This window comes from Mytilus galloprovincialis, chromosome 3 (genome assembly GCF_965363235.1).
Source record: "Mytilus galloprovincialis chromosome 3, xbMytGall1.hap1.1, whole genome shotgun sequence".
NCBI classification, from domain to species: domain Eukaryota; kingdom Metazoa; phylum Mollusca; class Bivalvia; order Mytilida; family Mytilidae; genus Mytilus; species Mytilus galloprovincialis.
Window position 1 is genome coordinate 32656563 of NC_134840.1, and position 22048 is coordinate 32678610.

Here is a 22048-nt window from a genome sequence, read left to right on the forward strand (position 1 = left end):
TTTGTGAGTTCTAAAAATTAATCGCTATTCCATTGCGATTGTGGCACAGGAGCTTGCCTCAGAAAAAATCCATTATACATTACGGTATTTTATGAGACAAATGCCTCTGGAGTCTTGTCTGCCATTTAAATGATTACGGTTCTTTATGAAAGAACATTTTACGTACAGCAATAATGTGAATTTGTTGATTATCAATTATGTGAATATTGGTGTGTATGAGATACATGCAATGTTCTAGCTGTGTTCAACAGGAAATTAAAAAAAATAGGAATCCGTATGTGCATGCCCACTACAGGGCAATGCAGTAGCGGATCGTCAATTTTGTTTAATTATCATGTTTTTCACCATTAAATTATTTTTTAGTCTAAAATTGTCAAAAATTTGTTGGCATATATTTAATTATCGGCAATTACGCTCCCAATTCAAAATACTGCGTGCGTCCCCTTTAATAAATTGACGGGGCTATTAAAAACGACAAGCAATGTAGACGGACAAAAGTGTACACTTCTCACTAAGGTTTCAATTGATTGTTTGCTTGGAAACAAATATCAACTAAAAGAAATACCTAAGTTATAGTCAACATCTTTTTTGAATTGTTCGATAAAGATCGACTATAGAATCATCTATTGTTGTTAACATTAACATTATTTGTTAATAGTTTTCAGATATGAAATCCTCGATGAAATCAGATTGGAAATCAGATCGCATCTCTTTATGTTTATATAAATCTGAATTTTCAGTGGTCAACAATTCTAATTCATTGGAGAATGCGGCGACAGAATATGCTTTCGGAATGATAAAATACAAAAAAAATCAACGGACAAATATATACTGGGGGACGATTGTGCATATATAAAGATTTGAAGTGTGTCAATTAAGCCGGTTTTATATAGGCCTACTATTTATCACTACGCTGTCGGGTAATGGTGGTCATTTAGAATAACGCTTAGGGGTTGAATGCGAATAACAAAAAATAACCGTTATTCGAAGTTTCTTTATTTGAAAACAAGAAAAGTCGCCTCTTTATAATTGAAGCCTTCCTATTACAAAACTTATATCTTTTAACCAAAAAAAATATTTATTTTTACATACTACAAGTGTGGACACAGATGATTACATACTACTAGCGTATACAACTAGCGTATTTGTAGATACAAGTCATAGTACAGTCGATGGTGATAATTGGGTTCTGGTTTAGTGGTATCAGAGATGAAACTGAACAGATCAAAAGATAAATGAAAATGAAATAGCCTCTTTTTTCATATGGCATAGAAGCAATTCACTAAAGATCACATACAGGAATAAACGACCAAAATATACCCCTGATGAGCAGCATTTTCAACTAATTTTTGTCGAGCTTGCGACTTTTGTCGTAGAGAGCTCGACATAGAGTTAGTGATCCGGCGTCGGCGTTAACCAGATATACTGTTCCCAGCGTTAACTAACTTCTTAAAAGTTTTCTATTTATTTTATGAAGGTGTAATAACATTAACGGTACTAATCTTCTTGCACCAGATGCGCATTTCGACAATATATGTCTCTTCAGTGATGCTCGTGGCCAAAATATTTAAAATCCAAAGCTTATATAAAAGATGAAGAGCTATAATCCAAAAGGTCCAAAAAGTATCGCCAAATCCGTGAAAGGAATCAGAGCTTTGTATGAGGGAGATACATTCCTTAATTTATAATAATTTCTAACATTCTGTAACAGCAAATTTTAATAACACAAAAAATCCGTATTTTCATGCCAGAACCGAAGAACTGGCTCCTGGGCTGGTGATACCCTCGGGGACTAACAGTCCACCAGCAGAGGCATCGACCCAGTGGTAGTAATAACATTAACGGTACTAATTTTCTTGCACCAGATGCGCATTTCGACAATACATGCCTCTTCAGTGATGCTCGTGGCCAAAATATTTGAAATCCAAAGCTTGCATAAAAGATGAAGAGCTATAATCCAAAAGGTCCAAAAAGTATAGCCAAATCCGTGAAAGGAATCAGAGCTTTGCACGAGGGAGATACATTCATTTAATTTATAATAATTTTCCAACATTCTGTAACAGCAAATTTTAATAACACAAAAAATCCGTATTTTCATGCCAGTACCGAAGTACTGGCTACTGGGCTGGTGATACCTTCGGGGACTAACTGTCCACCAGCAGAGGCATCGACCAAGTGTAAGACCTGAATGCTTTATACTTTGTAAATAGATACCTTATGTTACGAAGTTTCTGTGTGTCACATGTCCATTGTCCTTGACCTCATTTACATGGTTCGGTGACTAATTGAGAAAAAAAGTTCAGATTTTTTTTTTTGGTATTGTTAATTTCCTCCATTTATGAGTAAAATGATAACTATATTTAGTATTGCAGACCTTGCAAGGTCTTCATGTCCGTCAGACAGTTTTCACTTGACCTTGACTTCATTTCATGGATAAGTGAACAAGGTTTAGTTTTTGTGCGGGTCAAGTCAATATCTCAGATACTATAAGCAATATGTCTAGTATATTTTGTGTATGGAAGGATTGTAAGGTGTACATGTCCAACTGACGGGTGTCGTCTGATCTTGACCTCATTTCATGGTTATACATGTTTTAAGGTTTTTTTGTCAGTTTTGGTCAGTTTTCTTATACTTAGTGTATGAGATAGGTCTACTGTATTTGGTGTATGGAATGAGTGTATGGTGTGCATGTTCAACTGGCAGGTGTTATTTTACCTTGAACTCATTTTCATGGTCCAACTGACAGGTGTCTGTTTACCTTGACCTCATTTTCATGGTTCAGTGGTTATATACTATATGAAAAAGGTCAACTATATTTGGTGTATGGGACAATTTTATGATGTACATGTCGGTCTCGCCGGTTTTATTTGACTTTGGCCTCATTTTCACAGTTTATTGCTCAGTATTATTTTTTTGTGTTTTGATCTGTTTTTCTTAAGCTAAAAGCAATAGGTCAACTCTTTTTGCAGCATGGGAGGATTGTAAGCTGTATATGTCTTTCATGGTGAAATTTGTTTATTAGATACTATAAGCAATAGGTCAACTATGCATAGATTAATTGTAACATGTGTATGTCTGACCGTGGCATGGATCATCTGACCTTGACCTCATTTTAGTGGTTCATTGGTCGCTGTTAAGTTTCCATGGTCAAGTTTGTTTCTTAGATACTATAAGCAATAGGTCAACTATGTTTAATGCATAGATTGATTGTAAGGTGTATATGACTGCCTGGCATGATTCATCTGACCTTGACCCCATTTTCTAGGTTCATTGGTAAATGTTTAGTTTTCTTGGATAGTCTGTTTCTTAGAAACTACAAGCAATTTTATGGTAACTATTTTTAGTGTTTTGAATGATTGTAAGGTGTACATGTATTTCTCGTTTGGTGTATCTTATCTTAGCCTCGTTTTCTTGGATCATGTTCAGATAGTTTAAGTAAAGCTTTAATTCGTATTTAAGGTTATCAACATAATCTAACTATGATTAGTAAAGAAGGGGAGACGCTCCAGCGTGTGCATAATGCCATTCTTGTTATAATTTGTTCTTATATTGTACTGTTACATTGATTGTCCAAGGTTCGGGAGTGGCGGCCTTCAAACTATAGTTTAACTTGTCATATTCAGAATGTTCGTGTTCGACCAAGACTATATGTGCTTTGTGTCTTTTTTCTTTCTATGTCGAAACATTGCGCTCTCCTTGTCTAAAAGAGCGGTTAAATAAAAGTCTCGGAGTCCCGTCTCTCTAGTGTGATGGTACAGTCTTAAAATTTTATGGAACTATGTGTAACTATATTTAATGTAATATTAATTTTACTTGATACATATAAGCTGTAGGGGAGACTGGGGTTGAATGTGACACGGGTTGAATGAGACAGTGACTGTAAATCTTCCTTTAGAGAAGAAATTATGGCATATTTAGAAAGTTTTCGTGAAGTCTTTTTCAAATTGTATGGAGATAGAAATGGTTATGTCATAGAAGCGTTTTTGAAGATTTTATTAAGTAAATACTGAAAATCTAAGCCGTAAGTATTTTTTACGATGTTCGAAATATTTGTTATGCTATTGATATTACTGATACCTTGTAAATAATCAAGATATATAAATGAAGATAAAAATTCGGGGCTCAATATGTGATATCGTATAAAATCCAAGTACAATAAGTTTTTCCACGCCTGATCGCCACGTGACCAACACTTCATAGGGGCAGGTTGATACAGCACAAACGGGGCAGGTTGTGACAACCTCAGACAAGTATATTGTGAGTCTTTTCGCCCATTAATTCCAATAAGAATTATTTTCAATCCAAATAATGGATATACACAAACAACATCTGACGTAAAACACTTTTGTTTCCGGTGTTTTTGTTTCAACGTAGGAGAAAACTAGATTGTTCAGTCAAAAAGACGTACAATTGGACAGCGAGGAAAAATTATGAAATAATGCAACATATAAAATACAATGTAACACAAAATGATATTTTCATTTGAGCAGCATCTGCTATATAAAACTTTATCCACAAATGGCAATGCAAACCACACTCAATCACATACCAACGCATCAGTATATCATTTAACTGCATTATGTATACATATGGCATTATATATATACTTAAAGTCAGCATTTATATGTCTTATAAAACAAAGATTTTTCATTCATCTTAAACAAAATAATTTTTAAAGGGTAATACCCTTTCAGTCCAACATTACACAGAAGTATGGTTGTATTTGAGCAGCATCTGCTAGTTTTTATACTTTTACAATTATGTAATGGAGTTTATATGACAGCACAAACGGTTCCCTTTTTTTTTTTATCTTCGTTCATATATCTTGATTATTTTACAAAGTATTATTAATATTAATAGTATTTTTTTTCGAGCTTAGACATTCACTATATGGCATTACCATGTCTGAAATGTCTCGCCTGCTTTTATTATAATTGAATTTCATTCATATATAGATAAAGGAAGAAGTGGTGTGAGTGCTTCATTCATACACCGAATACAGTAGACTATTGCATATATATTTCTATGGGTATCTGTGATACGGACATGATAGATCATGATAACTGATCCATGAAATGAGGTTGTCGGTTAACACTGTCTGAATGACATGTACACCTTGCAAGAATCCAATATACAAAACACCAAACATAGAAATTATCATACTAGTAACTAAATATAAGTGCGGTATTTCATATGACAAAACAGTTCCTTGACCATAAAAATGAGATCAAGGACAAAGATACATGACTGACGGAAAAGCTCTTAACATAGCGTATTTCACGCGCAATACAAGGTATGACCCATCTAGTAGGTCTTCCACCTTTTTGAAATTGCGACAAAGCATGTACATCTGAACATGTAAACAGGACTACCAGTACTGTATGTATGTCACAACCGTTACCCCAACCTCTGTCTCAACATACCCCGCACACGGGGTTGGTAGTGACATGCGACAACCCCAATTAAATCGTCAGATGCGACTTAAGAAATAGCTTTAGTGGATTCAAATCATTTTAAAAATGTACACGAGATGTTTGTCTAGTTTGCTAGGTCTAGTGAGAAAGCTGCGTATAATTGATTTGTATGTATAGACAAGAACATAAAACTACTGCTTTTAGAATAAATTAAAAATATATATACATTTTCTAACTTAGTATTTGCTGAGACTACTATAACGATAAATTGGTAGTGACCATCTCTGTGTTATAGTAGTCTCAGGTATTTGTGTGTAGAGTTTCTTTCATGTGCTTTACATTTCGGTGTACTAGATATATCATCACCACTCTTCAACGTAAAGTTAAGAAATTACAACAGACTTGAGAGGGAATTTAGAAAGTTGTTTGGGAGCCGTTTATTTGTTGAATGAACAGTTTGTATGATTTCTTCTATGTTTTAATTAATGTCATTTTATGGTACAAAATAATTGGATCGAATAACTAATTGCTTTGAAAGGGTATAGCTGTGCTCCAGGAGCCCTGAGGAGGACATTTTTATATACAAATTACAAGTTGGCACATAAACAAATAATTTTAACAGGTCAGGAATAACCCATTGACGTATAATCCACCAATTGACATATAATGGTATAGACCAATCGGTGTATAATTCTTTGTTTTTCAAAACAAATTATTCCACCAAAATGGAGCATTGTTTTCTTAAAACCATATTATGGTATGAAAACTTGTCAAACATTCCTAGTTTTATAGTATTGACTATTGTAACATAACATATTGCATTTAATAAATAATTATATTTGAAGTTTCTTCTATTGTTATCTTGTCAATTCTTGATATCAGATTGGCAAATTTACCTGTAATCACCTGTCAATGGACATCATTACTGTCTGCAGTCATGTGATCATGAGTACAACTCAAATAATAATAATAAATAAGCTTTATTTAGAGTCGGCATGGTACTAGTCCGAGATTACTCTGACGTCCAACGGCTGTTTTGCCAGACAAGCTGGGGCCGTGGGACCACGGCCCCAGCTTGTCTGGCAAAACAGCCGTTGGACGTCAGAGTAATCTCCGACTAGCATGGTACATGTATATAAAACATAGACACATAGACACACATAAGCTCTAATGAGCTTTTAACCGACATATGAGACATTATTTAACAGTACAACATTTATAACAATACAATACATAATATAGTACCCATGCAATAACTAGCACAAAAATGAAGCACTAAAAGCAGAATATAAGCATAAGCTAGGTATTAAGGCTAAAAGCATATAAGTGTAATTTAGGCATAAAAGCTGGTAAAAATGCATAGCATAAAAATTTTAAAAAATGGGATATGATCTAGCTATAGATGGTAAATAAATTTGCATAATATATAAACTAAAAGTCTGCACAAACTGTGCACTTACAGTCATTTCCATTCCATGACTTTAAAATATTTTTGAACTGACTAAAATTAGCAATTTTTCTAAAATCATCAGGTAGATCATTCCATAAAACAGCAGCTGTGTATTTAAAAGAGTTCTTACCATAGGTTGTTGTTCGGACCCTAGGTATATCTACAATATTAGAATATCTAAAATTATATTTACAGTCTTTCAAAACAACTAAATCATGTAAGCATGGTGGTGACAATTTATATAAAATTTTCAAACACTCAATAGCCATGTTACGCATACATCTTATTTTCAGTGATGGAACCTTTGCTTGTAAAAGTAGTTCATCATATGAACTAACATAGTCTTCATATATAAATCGTAAAGCCCTTTCCTGAATTTTTTCCAATTGGGTGGTGTTATTTTTGTTGCAAAAATGCCATGCCAAAGGACAAAAATTAAAATTAGATAATATAAATGTGTGGAAAATTGTCAGTTTATTCAATTTAGTAAGGAAGCAGCCAATGCGCTTTAAAACATTCAGTTGTTGAATGTTGGGATGCTTTACGACAAATATTTTTAATGTGGTGATTAAAATTAAGTTGATAGTCAATATCAATACCCAAAAGTTTGACAATCTCATCACAGGATATTTTTGCTGACTGTATATTAAAAACAGGCTTTTTTGCAAATGTTTTATTTCCAACTGCAATGGCTTGGAATTTGTCAGGATTTGCCTGCATACAACTAAATCTGAACCAGTCAATTAAAACAGCACTTTCTCTTTTGAGTGTACATAATAAATTATCAAAATCATTGTTAGCATAAGACAGAGTATTGTCATCGGCATAATTATACAAGGTACCATGTTCAATAAAATAAAATATGTCGTTTATAAAAATATTAATAGATTTTCATCCCCGCCCGCCCCTCTGAAATCGTCCCGCCCCGATTTTTTTTATTTTTAAAATTTACGATTTCCGGAAACCGCCATAAATTTTGTTTCCTTCCAAACTTCCTGTTTCAAATTTCGGTTTTCGTATTACTTCGAGTAATTGAAAAAGATTCTGCAGCTCTATGATGACCAAATCGTCTACTGAGAATAGAGATTGTTTTTAGGAAGGGCATTAAATAATCGGGTTACAAGTAATACGCTGTGTCCAAGATGGCAAATTGCGGCATGACACAAATTTCTGTGATTTAGAAATTTAAACCGGTTGATTTTTTTATTGATAAATGATTTTGTGGCAGGAATTTTGGACTGAATTATACTCAAAGAACACAAATCATGGAACACATTCGTACAAAAGCATAACTGTATAAATAAAATGACGCAAGCACGAACTTGTTAGATTTATGACAGTATAATAGGGTTCAAAAAGTCGGCAAACATACTATTAGATTTGCCCCTCGCTTTTTTTGTTGACAAACAGCACAAACACCTTTGAGCGTCACTGATGAGTCTTTTGTCATGTAGACGAAGCGTGCATCTGGTGTATGTACTAAATTTAGTCCTGGTATCTATGATGAGTTTATTTATTCCCAATACCCTCAATAGAGCCATTAAACATCTCTTTTTTGGTCAAGTTCATGTTTTACTTTCTAATTATATTTGGATATAAGAAGAATCATAAAGCACCAACCCATTCGTTTTCAAAACGGTTTCATTTTATTCTGAACTCGTAATTCTTTAGTTGCATATTTGTGTCATTTTATCATGTTTATGGAGACAAAAAATGGTCGCTTAAAAAGACACTAAATTTGGTGAAGGTAGTCCAACTGAAGAGAGCATTCTTCTTTTATGTTTTTGCTGTTTAGGTTTCTAAAGCAGCAATTACATGTAGAACAGTGGTTGCCAGTTAGAGTTTTTTGTTCATATTAAGATTTGAAATATAATGTACGATTCCTTATATACGGACCGGCTTTAGAAACGCAACACTAGATTATTTATGTGTTATTTTTGAATGAATGTGTCACCGTCAAAAGCGAAAACTGCCTGTTACAAACGCCAAAATGATTGTCAGGAAGATCAACAAATTCTGTCTGATATGTTTTAGGATCTGTTTTGCACCTTCTAATTTTGCATTTGATCAACCCATTAATTTGTTAATTTGTTTTGGCAATTATGCGGTTGGAACTTGAGGGCTTTAAAGGTTTTCCTTCAGTCGATTCTTTGGCAAATGACGTTGCCGAATGCGTATTCAAATTCTGTTGACGTTTCATTGTCACTACACGTTGATCTGTTCATTGATGGCCAGCAACAAATCTTGTCTTCTTGTATCGTTGTCGGAAGGACAGTAAGACAAGTTTCTGAAGTCTTAAAGTATGGTTGCAGCACGTTTATGTTTTCATGTTTTCAGTCTTGACAAAATGGAGGCAACATTTTAAAACTGAATTAAGTGAGGCAAAGGATTTAAAGAACTGTTTCACAAAGCAAAAAACCTGAAACAGTCTTTCATTGGTCCAAAATTCGGTATATTCAATAACCACAGGTAAGTCAGATTTAGATTTTTTATTAGGAGAAAGAAGTATTATAAGCATGAAAAGAAGGTATAATAGAATCAAACAAGATTTTGTAAAAAAAAATCAACAAAATGAGTGTTGCGTTTCTAAAGTCGTTCAGTATATATGTATATACATAATATAAGCTTTTTATTACACATGCATATTTGAAGAACACGTCACAAGAAGGTTTTATAAGAAATAAAAATAAAAAAAAAAATAAAAAATCCTCCCACCCGCTCCATTTTTTTCAAAAATTTGAATGAAAATCTACAAATTAATTTTAGTTGGCCTAAACATCAATTAGTCTATACCAATATACCTCAATTGGTGGATTATACGTCAATTGAGGTATAATCCACCAATTGGTTGTTATTCCTGACCTGTTTATACTCATATGCGGTAAAGCTTAGCGAAAGGTATTGCGATGTAATCAGTCAAACAAACTTTATAAGATTAACTCTTTAAGGAACGATCGTTTTCATTGGTCAATTCAAACCTTCGACCTCACACCTGCGAAAATAGAACATGCGTACTATAACGTTGAATGGACTGATTAATATTCACGTAGCTGGTCAAGGTCGTTTAAAGCTTCCAATGTCGTATTTGCGTACATGATTGTGTTCTAGAGTATGCAGTCACAATTCTAGCATTTATAAATGTGCATGTGAAATTCATTGCTTTTATAATTTTCTGCAATTGATAGTAAAATTTTAAACTTTTAAAATCTTAACAGTTTTCACATCGAAATATTTAATTCAAATTTGTCCTCTGGATCAAGGGACGACATCAAAAGTTAAATGAAAAATTAAAAAACTCAATCCACATATTTTTTTCATTGACTCCCTTCCCCCCCCCCCCCCCCACCAAGTTGCTCATCCTGCCTTTTTTCACTCAATGGACTCGATGAATTAGCGTTGTACTTGAAAAATGAAACCGTACTTTTCTACAAACACTGTTCATATTCTTTGACAAGTTTTAGGTTTTCGACATAGGATGGTGATTTTTTTTCTGATTCAGTTTACTTTAGAGAAAAAAATCCCCAAATTGTAAGTAAATTCATAACATGTAACCAACCATGCTTTGTTAAAAAAAAAACAGAGATGGCAAATCATGGCACAGGGGAATTAAATGTAGTTAATAAACTCCAGCGACATACTTCATGAGGTTTTGCTATTCTCGGTTGAAAAACCGAACGTAAATTGTATATTGTAAATATGTACATGTAAATAGAAACAATCAGTTTTAAAAAAAGTGTTTATGCATGAAATGTTTTGATAAAAAGGTGAGTTTCTTCTTGTACATGCATTTAGTCATCCTTAATTTCTTGATATTTTGTTTATCAGTTTATCATACATATATCGTTTTGTATTTCATTTTAAATACGAATACATACTACATGTACTTTAGCGAATAGTTCAACAATGTTATGCAGCTCTATTCTTACAGTATAAAATTAAAAATTAAATGTTCATCCATTTAAAATCGAAACCAGTACATTTATATTTAAAAAAGAAGATGTGGTATGTTTGCCCTTCTGATCCCTTCTGTCCGGTGGGCGTCCGTTTTTTTACGGATGTGTTCTTAAAAGTGACAAATCTTAACTGCGGGATAATACCTAGCTTGTATACTATAAATACATATACAAAAGAAGATGTTGTATGATTGCCAATGAGACAACTCTCCAAAAGAGACCAAAATAACACAGAAATTAACAACTATAGATCACCGTACAGCTTTCAATAATGAGCAAAGCCCATACCGCAAAGTCAGCCATAAAATGCCCCGATATGACAATGTAAAACAATTGAAACGAGAATTGTTCCTTATAAACTACGACATTTCTCGCAAGTATTAATTCATTATTTTGTTCAACACATGCAAAAGAAATAATCTTCGCCGATGTAACATTTCAATTTATTACAACAGCATGCCTTCACTGAATTCATTTAGGTGCACAAATTATACGATTAAAGTTGTTTTGTTTCTATTTTGGGGGACAATTTCCTCCGTTTATGGTACGCTTAGCTACTTTGTGTATGTTTTATAGCATGAAAATAATAAAAGAGGAATGTCAGTGCAACCCATCATTAATTATTGTAATGGATCAGTATTATGAAATACTTATTATAAGTGACTACGACACTGTTAGGATTATAACCTATCGTCAGTATGAAAGAAATTAAAAGTGGTTCATATATTTATCCGTATAAAAGCGGCACATGCATTTTATTTTATCCTTATATTTCTCATTATACGGTACACAATAATTGAGTTGCTGCATGCATAAAGAACTTAGAATATTACTGAATACAAAATATCAGTATAATATTTCGACCCCACTATTTGAAGTTAACAAAAGATTTATTTAATTCTTTTGACCAAAGGTTTGTAAACTATACAAAATGAAATCCTTGTTTTTACGTTCGTAGTAACGTAGTACATTCCATTGTCGGTCACCTGTGTCAATTCACGTGCACACTGACTACATTGTTGTTGTATTTGAATCTTTCGGCCAATGAAATGAAATGTTACAAGTTGTTTGTTTATGATACGCCAGAATGTTATCAATGAACTATCAAATGCTAAACTTCACTGCATTTCAGTATAATACGTCAGAATGCATGAAAAATCGCCCCACTGGCAAATCGCTATTTTCTGAAGGCATGCACAAAATCACCAGACTTTTGAAGAACAGTCAAAACAAGGATTATTATTTTGGACATATATTCCATAAATTCTGAAGGGTGAAAAAAATCATACTTTAAAGACTATTTTTTGTGTTTTATGAAATTACATGTAATGTATGTGATGAATTTCTTCACACAATATGCTGATTCTTGCACAATACATTTCTTGCCTTCTCCACCAAAAAAAACTGGCTGCCAAGAAGCTCATTTTACACCATCAATCAATCAATCACCATCTTACATACAATGTAAATGAACATGTTTCTTTTTTTCAGATGATGGTAGCATGAACATTGAACTCACACTGTGACAATGGACAACAACCATACATGTATGACAGACTATGTAATACCAGTGTATAATTATCTTGATAGATGTATTGATGAGCTATACCAAAATTCTTCCAACAGTCAGCCAGTCTTAAAATTCAGAAGAAAGTTTAAAACCACACACATTAAAAGTAGCAATTGCAGTAATTCTGTGAAAGGTCAAAACACAAATAAAGTTTCTGAAGTCAATGGGAAAAAATATTTTTCAACTGAAAATAGAAATTTAGAAGATTCAGAAAATGGTAGTCTCTTGTCACACAATGTTTTGATGGAAAAGAAACATTTTTCAAATGAAAACTTAAAGTATGAAAAGTACTCAGAAAGTGGTAAACTGTTGCCACAGGCTGTGATGACTAACAGCAAAAAGTTTGACCAACGCAAAGATTTCCACAAACAAAATATTCAAAAGAACGTAGACAATTCTTACTTACAGCAGTTTGCTGTAAAAAGAGAGGGCAGAATAGGTACTGTAAATATTCAAAAGCTGAAAGGTGACCCTTCATATTTGGAAATAAGCTCTACTAAGTCCAGGATTGAGCCCAAAAAACTTTTTTCTAGATATGAACAGGAAAGTTTCTGTGCTGCAGCTACAGAGAACATTATACATGTAGATAGCAAGAATCAACAGAAATCTCAAGCAATGGATAGTGAGAATCAACTGAAGTCATATTTTGAACCACATAATTTAAATCAGGTTGCCAACATGCAGCAAAAAGGTAAAATATATCACATACAGATCTATACAATTTTTGTGGGTTTTTTTAAAGGCGGTTACGGGGGTAATTTTTGCTAACCGTTCTTAAAAAGCTCACCAAATTGATTTATTTACATGGTGGAAGTTTTACATTATTTGTTATAACACTTTGAATGTACAAAGAGTGGTCAATTATATGGTATACAATGTACATTTGTACTTTTTTTTTATTCATTTCAAATTATAACTTATAAAAGAATAGCAATATGTGGTATGATTGCCAATAAGAAAACTATGTACAGAATGATGTACAGTACCCAAGACCAAACTGCAAAGGATTATGATGTACAACAATAAACAATGAGTAATATAGTAAGCTATAAACAAGATAAAATGTCCTGGCATTGCTAAATTCTTAACAAATCCAAATAATTTAATTTTGGATGTTACATGTCTTCTGGTTGGCTGACAGTGTGTTGTCTATCAGCTCATAGACATAATTTTGTCATGTGACCATTTTGTCATCAACATTTTTTCATGATTTTTAAAACAGAATTTAGAATTTAATTATAAAGAATGACTGTTACTTTTTTCTGTCTACTTGAAATCACATAAAAAATGTGATGCACACTTTAAAATAACATGATACACAGGTTATTCAGTGTGCACCAAGTTTTTGATGTGATTTCTTCATAGACAGAAAAATTTTACAGTCATTCATTAAAGAGAAAACCAACAACCTCATTTATTTTTTGATAAATAAACACGAGAAAAGATACATATTTTGTGTGACTTTTGTACAATTAACTTACTGATCTATAATGTTAATGTTTATATTGAAGTATTTTATACATTGTTATGGTACATGTATATGAAATATTATTTGACATTTCAATGCCTTATACATTTTTTCTACCAGATCTACCTAGGCTGAAAGAAAATGATTTGATTAATTTGAGTTTTGACATGTTGTTGGAAAATGCCAGCAAACCCACAAAATTGCCAGATTTTAAGTTCAGATTGAAAAGTAAATCAAGAAGTTTGCCTATTTGTAAAGTTGACCAGGATTTTATAAATACTACAGAGCAGACATGGTTAGAATCAAGAAGTTTGACTATTTCTAAAGTTGAGGAGGATTTCAAAAATACAATTGGGAAAACACACTTAGATACAAGAAGTTTGCCTATTTGTAAGGTTGACCCAGCTTTTAAAAATGCCACAGAGCCAACACGATTAGAATCACATAGTTTGCCTATCTTGAGTGCTGCTGATGCTGAAGAACATACTACAGATTTAACACCATTAAAGTCTAAATGTTTGCCTTTGTGGAAGGTTGGCCATGCTGTTGAAAGTACTGCAGAGCCAACATTGTTTAAATCAAGAAGTTTGCCTACCTGTAAGCTTGACCAGACTAGTACTGTTGAAAGTAATACACAACAAAAATCAAAAAACAATTGTAAGTGTCTCGGGTTGATGACCAATTTTGAGTCAACTATATTTTCTCTGCACAATAATTTTCAGATTTCACATGTCCATCTAACATGTTTTTCTGACAACAACTTCATTTTCATGGTTCATTGATCAAGCTGTTAATGATACATTGTATGACCTTTTATTAGGTCATTGTCAGGTGAATATGTCAACCTAACAAGATACATCAAGACCTCATGGTTAATAGATAAATATTTACCATTTGTGTTAGACCCTATGTGTAGTCAAGGTTGTTAAACACCCCCTAGTAGTATATCAATATTATTTTGTTTAGAACATTGTATCTCTCTAAGATTTTCCCCATAGTATTCAGTAATCATCAATAAGCAAACAAAGCATTCCAGCATGTCTTCTTTTCCTGTTATGTTCTGCTGTAGTTGTTACTTGGAAAGTATTTGAAAGTTACTGTGATTTTCAGTATAATATGTTTACAGTTGTTGCTTTTTGAAATTGACATAAATTTTCAACTTAATTTTGTATGTTATATATGTTAAAGGAGTATTTATTTTTTAATTAATGTTTGTTTCAGATGAGATTGTTCATGTTCCAGGTTCATGTGAGAAAGCAGATAGTGACACAGGAAGTGATAAATCTGGGATAACATCTGCTAGACAAAGTAACTCAATAATTACATCAATCTGCTAGGCAAAGATACACAATATTTACATCTGCTAGACAAAGTAACTCAATAATTACATCTGCTAGACAAAGTAACTCAATTATAACATATGCTAGACAAAGTAACTCAATAATTATATCTGCTAGACAAAGTAACTCAATAAATACATCTGCTAGACAAAGTAACTCAATAATAACATATGCTAGACAAAGTAACTCAATAATTACATCTGCTAGACAAAGTAACTCAATAATAACATCTGCTAGACAAAGTAACTCAATAATTACATCTACTAGACAAAGTAACTCAATTTTAACATCTGCTAGACAAACTAACTCAATAAATACATTTGCTTGACAAAGTAACTCAATAATTACATGTGTTTCTTAAATACACCTGTACAGTTTGAAAAGTATGGAAGAATACAAAATAACAGCTTAATTAAATAAACAAATGAAAGTAACAAAAAAAATACCGGAAGAATGAAGTATGGGGGATTCAATGTTAGTTGGATATTGTTGGTATAGGCTAGAATTTGTCAATTTGCTAAAGGCTTTTGGAGATTTTTGAAAGACAATGAAATAAAATGTCCATGCAAATGCAACATTTCATCAAACCACGAAAATTGATATCCAAGAAAATAAATGAATCCACAGTATATGTCACTGTTTATATGTCACTGTCTAATAGACTTAATCCACAGTATATGTCACTGTCTAATAGACTGAATCCACAGTATATGTCACTGTCTAATAGACTGAATCCACAGTATATGTCACTGTCTAATAGACTGAATCCACAGTATATATATGTCACTGTCTAATAGACTGAATCCACAGTATATGTCACTGTCTAATAGCTATATATATAGACTGACATATACTGTGGATTTATTTTAAATCAGTTTTTACAAGGGGGACATAAACAATCTCAACTTACCTTTAGGAAAACTGCTTTTAGATGAATAAAATGAAAAGTTATTTGTGTATGCAGTATATATGGTAAAGGAAAAGCTTTATTTTCAATTGTATCATTTCAATTTTCAGCCAGTGAGATAACGTTAATATATATAGCTCGTAATCTTATTGTTTGTTCGGAATTCTAAAATCATTTTTATACGACCGCAAAAATTTTAATTTTTTGGTCGTATATTGCTATCACGTTGGCGTCGTCGTCTGCGTCGTCGTCGTCGTCCGAATACTTTTAGTTTTCGCACTCTAACTTTAGTAAAAGTGAATAGAAATCAATGAAATTTTAACACAAGGTTTATGACCACAAAAGGAAGGTTGGGATTGATTTTGGGAGTTGAGGTCACAACAGTTTAGGAATTAGGGGCCAAAAAGGGCCCAAATAAGCATTTTCTTGGTTTTCGCACTATAACTTTAGTTTAAGTGAATAGAAATCTATTAAATTTTGACACAAGGTTTATGACCACAAAAGGAAGGTTGGGATTGATTTTGGGAGTTTTGGTTCCAACAGTTTAGGAATAAAGGGCCAAAAAAGGGCCCAAATAAGCATTATTCTTGGTTTTCGCACAATAACTTTAGTATAAGTAAATAGAAATCAATGAAATTTTAACACAAGGTTTATGACCATAAAAGGAAGGTTGGGTTTGATTTTGGGAGTTTTGGTCCTAACATTTGGAATAAGGGGCCCAAAGGGTCCAAAATTGAACTTTGTTTGATTTCATCAAAAATTGAATCAATGGGTTCTTTGATATGCCAAATCTAACTGTGTATGTAGATTCTTAATTTTTGGTCCAGTTTTCAAATTGGTCTACATTAAGGTCCAAAGGGTCCAAAATTAAACTAAGTTTGATTTTAACAAAAATTAAATTCTTGGGCTTATTTGATATGCTTTATCTAAATATGTACTTTGATTTTTGATTATGGGCCCAGTTTTCAAGTTGGTCCAAATCAGGATTCCATATCAAGTATTGTGCAATAGCAAGAAATTTTCAATTGCACAGTATTGCACAATATAGCAAGAAATATCTAATTGCACAATATTGTGCAATAGCAATTAATTTTCAATTGGAGTTATCTTTCTTTGTATAGAATAGTAGTTGATAATATATGTTGGAAATTTTCCAGACATGACTATGATGTCATTTTCTATTTTTATTTGCTAATAACTTTATGTAAATAACTTCATTGGAAATTTGCAAATATAAAATGTTGCTGATGAAGCTTTTTTTCCTTATCTTATCTAAAATGTTTTTAGATAATGTATGTTGGACATTTGCCAGACATGACTATGATGTCATTTTCTATTTTTATTTGCCAATAACTTTATGTAAATAACTTCATTGGAAATTTGCCAATATAAAATGTTGCTTATGAAGTTTTTTTTTATTGTTTTATACAATAAACAATGTATATTCACTTTTACTACCAACCAATCTTTACCATTCAGTGATAACAAGCACTTTATTTTACATTTTAATATTTTATGATGTATTTAAAAGAGTAGTTATTGTTGCAAACTCCATTAGAAATTTGAAATGATATCAGTTTTGGAAAAAGGGAAACGGGGATGTGAAAAAAAAGGGGGGTGGGGTTTAAATTTTTCTCATTTCAGATTTCATAAATAAAAAGAAAATTTCTTCAAACATTTTTTTGAGAGGATTAATATTCAACAGCATAGTGAATTGCTCAAAGGCAAAAAAAACCTTTTAGGTTCATTAGACCACATTCATTCTGTGTCAGAAACCTATGCTGTGTCAACTATTTAATTTTAGATTTAAAAAGTTTGAAGAAGAAATCTTTAATTGATTTGTAAAATCTTGACATTTGTTTTGTGTAAAATAAAACCCATGTAATGTCAAAAATTTGATCACAATCCAAATTCAGAGCTGTATCACGCTTGAATGTTTTGTCCATACTTGCCCCAACTGTTCAGGGTTCGACCTCTGCGGTCGTATAAAGCTGCGCCCTGCGGAGCACCTGGTTTAAAATGCAACAACAGTTTTTCAGCAGCCAATTCTACATGCATATCCAGGACAATACTATGTTAAGTAAGAATTTACCCTGTTATGTACTAGAATGACATGTTGAGCAGGATTGTTTGCCAAATTGACAGCAAATATTTAATGATTTTGTGTTTAAAATGTCTTGAGATATATAACCCACAATGAAGATGTGCACACACTACCACTGATTATCTGAGAAGAAAAAATAGAAGGCATATCAACAATCATATATATATAATATTTCATGATTTCAGTAAAAATTAATCACATTACAGTTTTTGTATTTGAATTTTTACTCTTTTCAGGAAAGAAAGATGATAACTCACCACACATTCCAAGAAGGAAGTTAGAGGACAGAATTAATTCAAAACCTAAGTAATTTTTTTTTTTTTTATGCCATCCTTAACTTTGTGAAAATGCTTTGATGTCTGGGGACTAGTTGGAGTAGTGGGAGTAGTGGGACATAAGATGTCAGTTATTATACAAAAATTTGAAATCTTTGACCCCGACTTGCTGCAGATAAGATCTGAAAAGTGTAGGTGTAGTTTTATGACATTATGGCTTGAAGCTGATGTTATTGCGAATCCTATCATAGTTTTCCACAGATTCACCTGCAAGTTACCTGTCCATTTAAACTTTTGTAAGTCCAATTGTCCCATCTAACAAATACAACAGCTATTGTTCTCTGTTTAGTTTATTCAATGGGACCTTTAAATTTCTTGCAAGAGAAATCTATCACTCACTGATTTATTTACCTGAACAAAAAATTGAACTGTCAATGATGGAAATACATGTACAAATAAGTAATTATGAAACTGCATGTGATGTTGTATTTATTCAATCAAAAACACATTTTCAATTTGTTTGATATAAACACTGATTTAAAAATTTAAAGTTGATTTCTGATCAAATTTCAACATTTTACCTATTAAAATGTTCTTTTTATGCCCCACCTACGATAGTAGAGGGGCATTATGTTTTCTGGTCTGTGCCTCCGTTCGTCCGTCCGTCTGTGCCTCTGTTCGTCCGTCCGCTTCATGTTAAAGTTTTTGGTCAAGGTAGTTTTTGATGAAGTTAAAGTTACATCAACTTGAAACTTAGTACACATGTTCCCTATGATATGATCTTTCTAATTTTAATTCCAAATTAAAGTTTTGACCCCAATTTCACGGTCCACTGAAGATAGAAAATTATAGTGCGAGTGGGGCATTCGTGTACTATGGACACATTCTTGTTTTTAGTCTGTTCATAAGTAAAAACTTGAAATGATAATGTTTAAATAAAGGTCTTCATAAATGTATTCCTTATAACTGAACAACCGCAAAAAACATGTAAATTCTTTAAAACATAGCAGTAGTTAAAAAAAAATCAGAAATAAACTTTTTATAATTATTAATCAGTGCTTATATTGAACAGATTGAAAATATATTATTGATATTGAATAAATACTGTATCACATGCAGTTTATGTGAGTTTATACATGTATTTCAGTGAACAAAGAAGATATTTTTTTGGTCAGGCAAATTAATCAATGAGTGATAGATTTCTCTTGGAAGAAATTTAAAGGTCCCATCAAATAAACTATACAGAGAACAATACCTGTTGTATTTGTTCAATGGGACAATAGAACTTACAAAAGTTTAAATGGACAGGTAACTTGCAGGTGAATCTATGGAAAACTATTATAGGGTTCGCAATATATGTAGTACACCTTTAGCTTTCAAGTCTAGTATGATCTAAATTCCCATTACTTGGTGCTTTATTAAGTTACCCAAAATGTGTTTTTATGTAATCACATAACTTTAGAGAAAAAACATGCATTAACTTTTTAGTTATATATGTAGCTGCATGTTCGGATCTGTAAGGTTGAAATTTTGCATATACCAATGAACTGATACTCTTATGCTTAGTATAGGCAAACTCAAATAATGTTTACACAACTACTACTATGAACATGTCTAAAAATACCATTCAAGTAACAGTATATGTTTATGTTGGACAAGCCTTCGTGTAAATTTTTTATCATATATCAATATTGTTCTTTATTCTAGAAACCATAAAGACATGCATAGAAAATGTAAAGCTAGTAGGAAAGAAGAGGATGCCTTAAACAGAAGACCTAGAGTCAGTGACGGATCAAAACAACATGCAATGAAAACAAATCATCTTCATGGTCATAGCTCAAGACACAAAAGAAGACATGATAAAGAGTATAGAGAAAAGCTTTCATACAAAATCAAGAAACATCAAGAAAAATCCAAACATAGAAAACATGATGGTAAAACATCCGAAAAATCACTAACAAGTGATATCACAATAAGAATTGACAAAGATTTCAAAGCATGCGATAGTGTTAGAAAAACAAGTCAAAAGGTTGTTTCTTTAGAAAATAAAATAGACGGCAATAAAATAGATAAATCATTTATCACAAGACCATATTCTAAAAGTTCAAAAGAAGACAAGGCCAGTCACAAAGGTAGTAGAAATGGCAATACAAAATATTCATATGATGAAAAGAGTAAGAAAAGGGGAAGTTTTGAAAAATCCTATTTACGTACAGACCATAAAGAGGCAAAATCATACAACAAGAATTCCCGTACAGATAAACATAGGAGGACTAGAGGAGCTGTGAAAAATATACAGGAACAACAAAAAAGGACGAAAGAATTGACAACAGTTTATCAGAACATGCAAGATAAAATCTTACAAAAACATTTAGAGGATGTCCGTACAACCAATAATGTGTATGATTGCTTGCATGTTATGGATGAAAAAGTGGATTTAATTTCTAGTGAAGATGATGTGTTACCAAAATCACAAGCCACAGAATGGTCCAATGGAGAAAAGCAATACAGTTTATCAAACAATAACCAATCAAAACACGGCTTTCATTATGGAGGAATCTGGAAATCTATAACTAGAGAGAAAGTTTGATTCCTAAATGGAATATATGTGCACATTGAAATGAATTATATTGACATGTATATAATGCTTATTTATACAATTTATAAAAGATTAAAACAGTCATGAATCCAGAAATTTGCATTAGATGGGGCCTGCTGACTGCCTAAGAGGTGGCCTGCTCCAATCATGCTTCAGGGATTAATTATTAATAATTTTATAACAAAAGAGGAGGCTGGGCCCCCTCTTAATCCGCCTCTGTTAAATGCAGTTGATGTTTAAAGGAAAATTGACATGTAAATTATCTTTTCTGTCAAATGAAAATCACAAAAAAGAATTAGTACAAAAATTTAATTCATGGATTTTAATTTTTTCTCCATTTTTAATGATTTTGGATAGCTTAAATGCTGTAAAATTCGTTTAAAGTTTCATTTATATTTTGAAAGGTAGAAAAGCTGGATAGTCTGTATCAGGTATACAGATGCTTTATGGTCTGATTATATTAGATGTGATTGTTTGGCATATGCCACTTGTCATTTGCCTTATTTTTAGCTTGTATGGCAAAAGGGCCAAGTAAGAGTTTCTAATCTCTTGGCTACTTGTTGTCCCTCTGCATTGTTAACTTTTGCAATAATCTTCTCCTCTGAAACTACTTTGTCAAATTTTAACAAAATTTGGCCACACTCTTCATTAAGCATGTTTTAAAGTATATAAACCCCCCTGCATGAAGAATTTTGTTACTATTGTCTCACCTGTGAAGAAAGTCACGGTATGCGAGACATAGGTATTACTTACTATCCGGCGGCATTGAAAGTATTGGTATAGAGCTTTATATTTCAGAAGGTACAACACCTGAGTGTTTCATATCTGGTATGCAGATACTTCAAGTTACTAAATTTCCACCAATCAGATATCCATTGTCCTTGACTTCATTTTCAGGGTTCAGCAACTTGTATATAGGTTCCTTGCAACATCTATGTCAGACAGAGTTCACCTGACCTCGACTTCAT

General features: G+C 32.5%; 1 protein-coding gene across 1 annotated transcript; it reads left to right on the forward strand.

The window, feature by feature from the left end:
* The first annotated feature begins 12284 nt into the window (after nt 1-12284).
* Nucleotides 12285-21164, forward strand: LOC143067740 (uncharacterized). Its single transcript, XM_076241230.1, has 5 exons — nt 12285-13078; nt 13976-14512; nt 15077-15163; nt 18443-18512; nt 20189-21164. The coding sequence occupies exons 1-5, from the start codon at nt 12346-12348 to the stop codon at nt 21069-21071; spliced, it is 2310 nt and encodes a 769-aa protein (XP_076097345.1). The 5' UTR covers nt 12285-12345; the 3' UTR covers nt 21072-21164.
* The last annotated feature ends 884 nt before the right edge of the window (nt 21165-22048 follow it).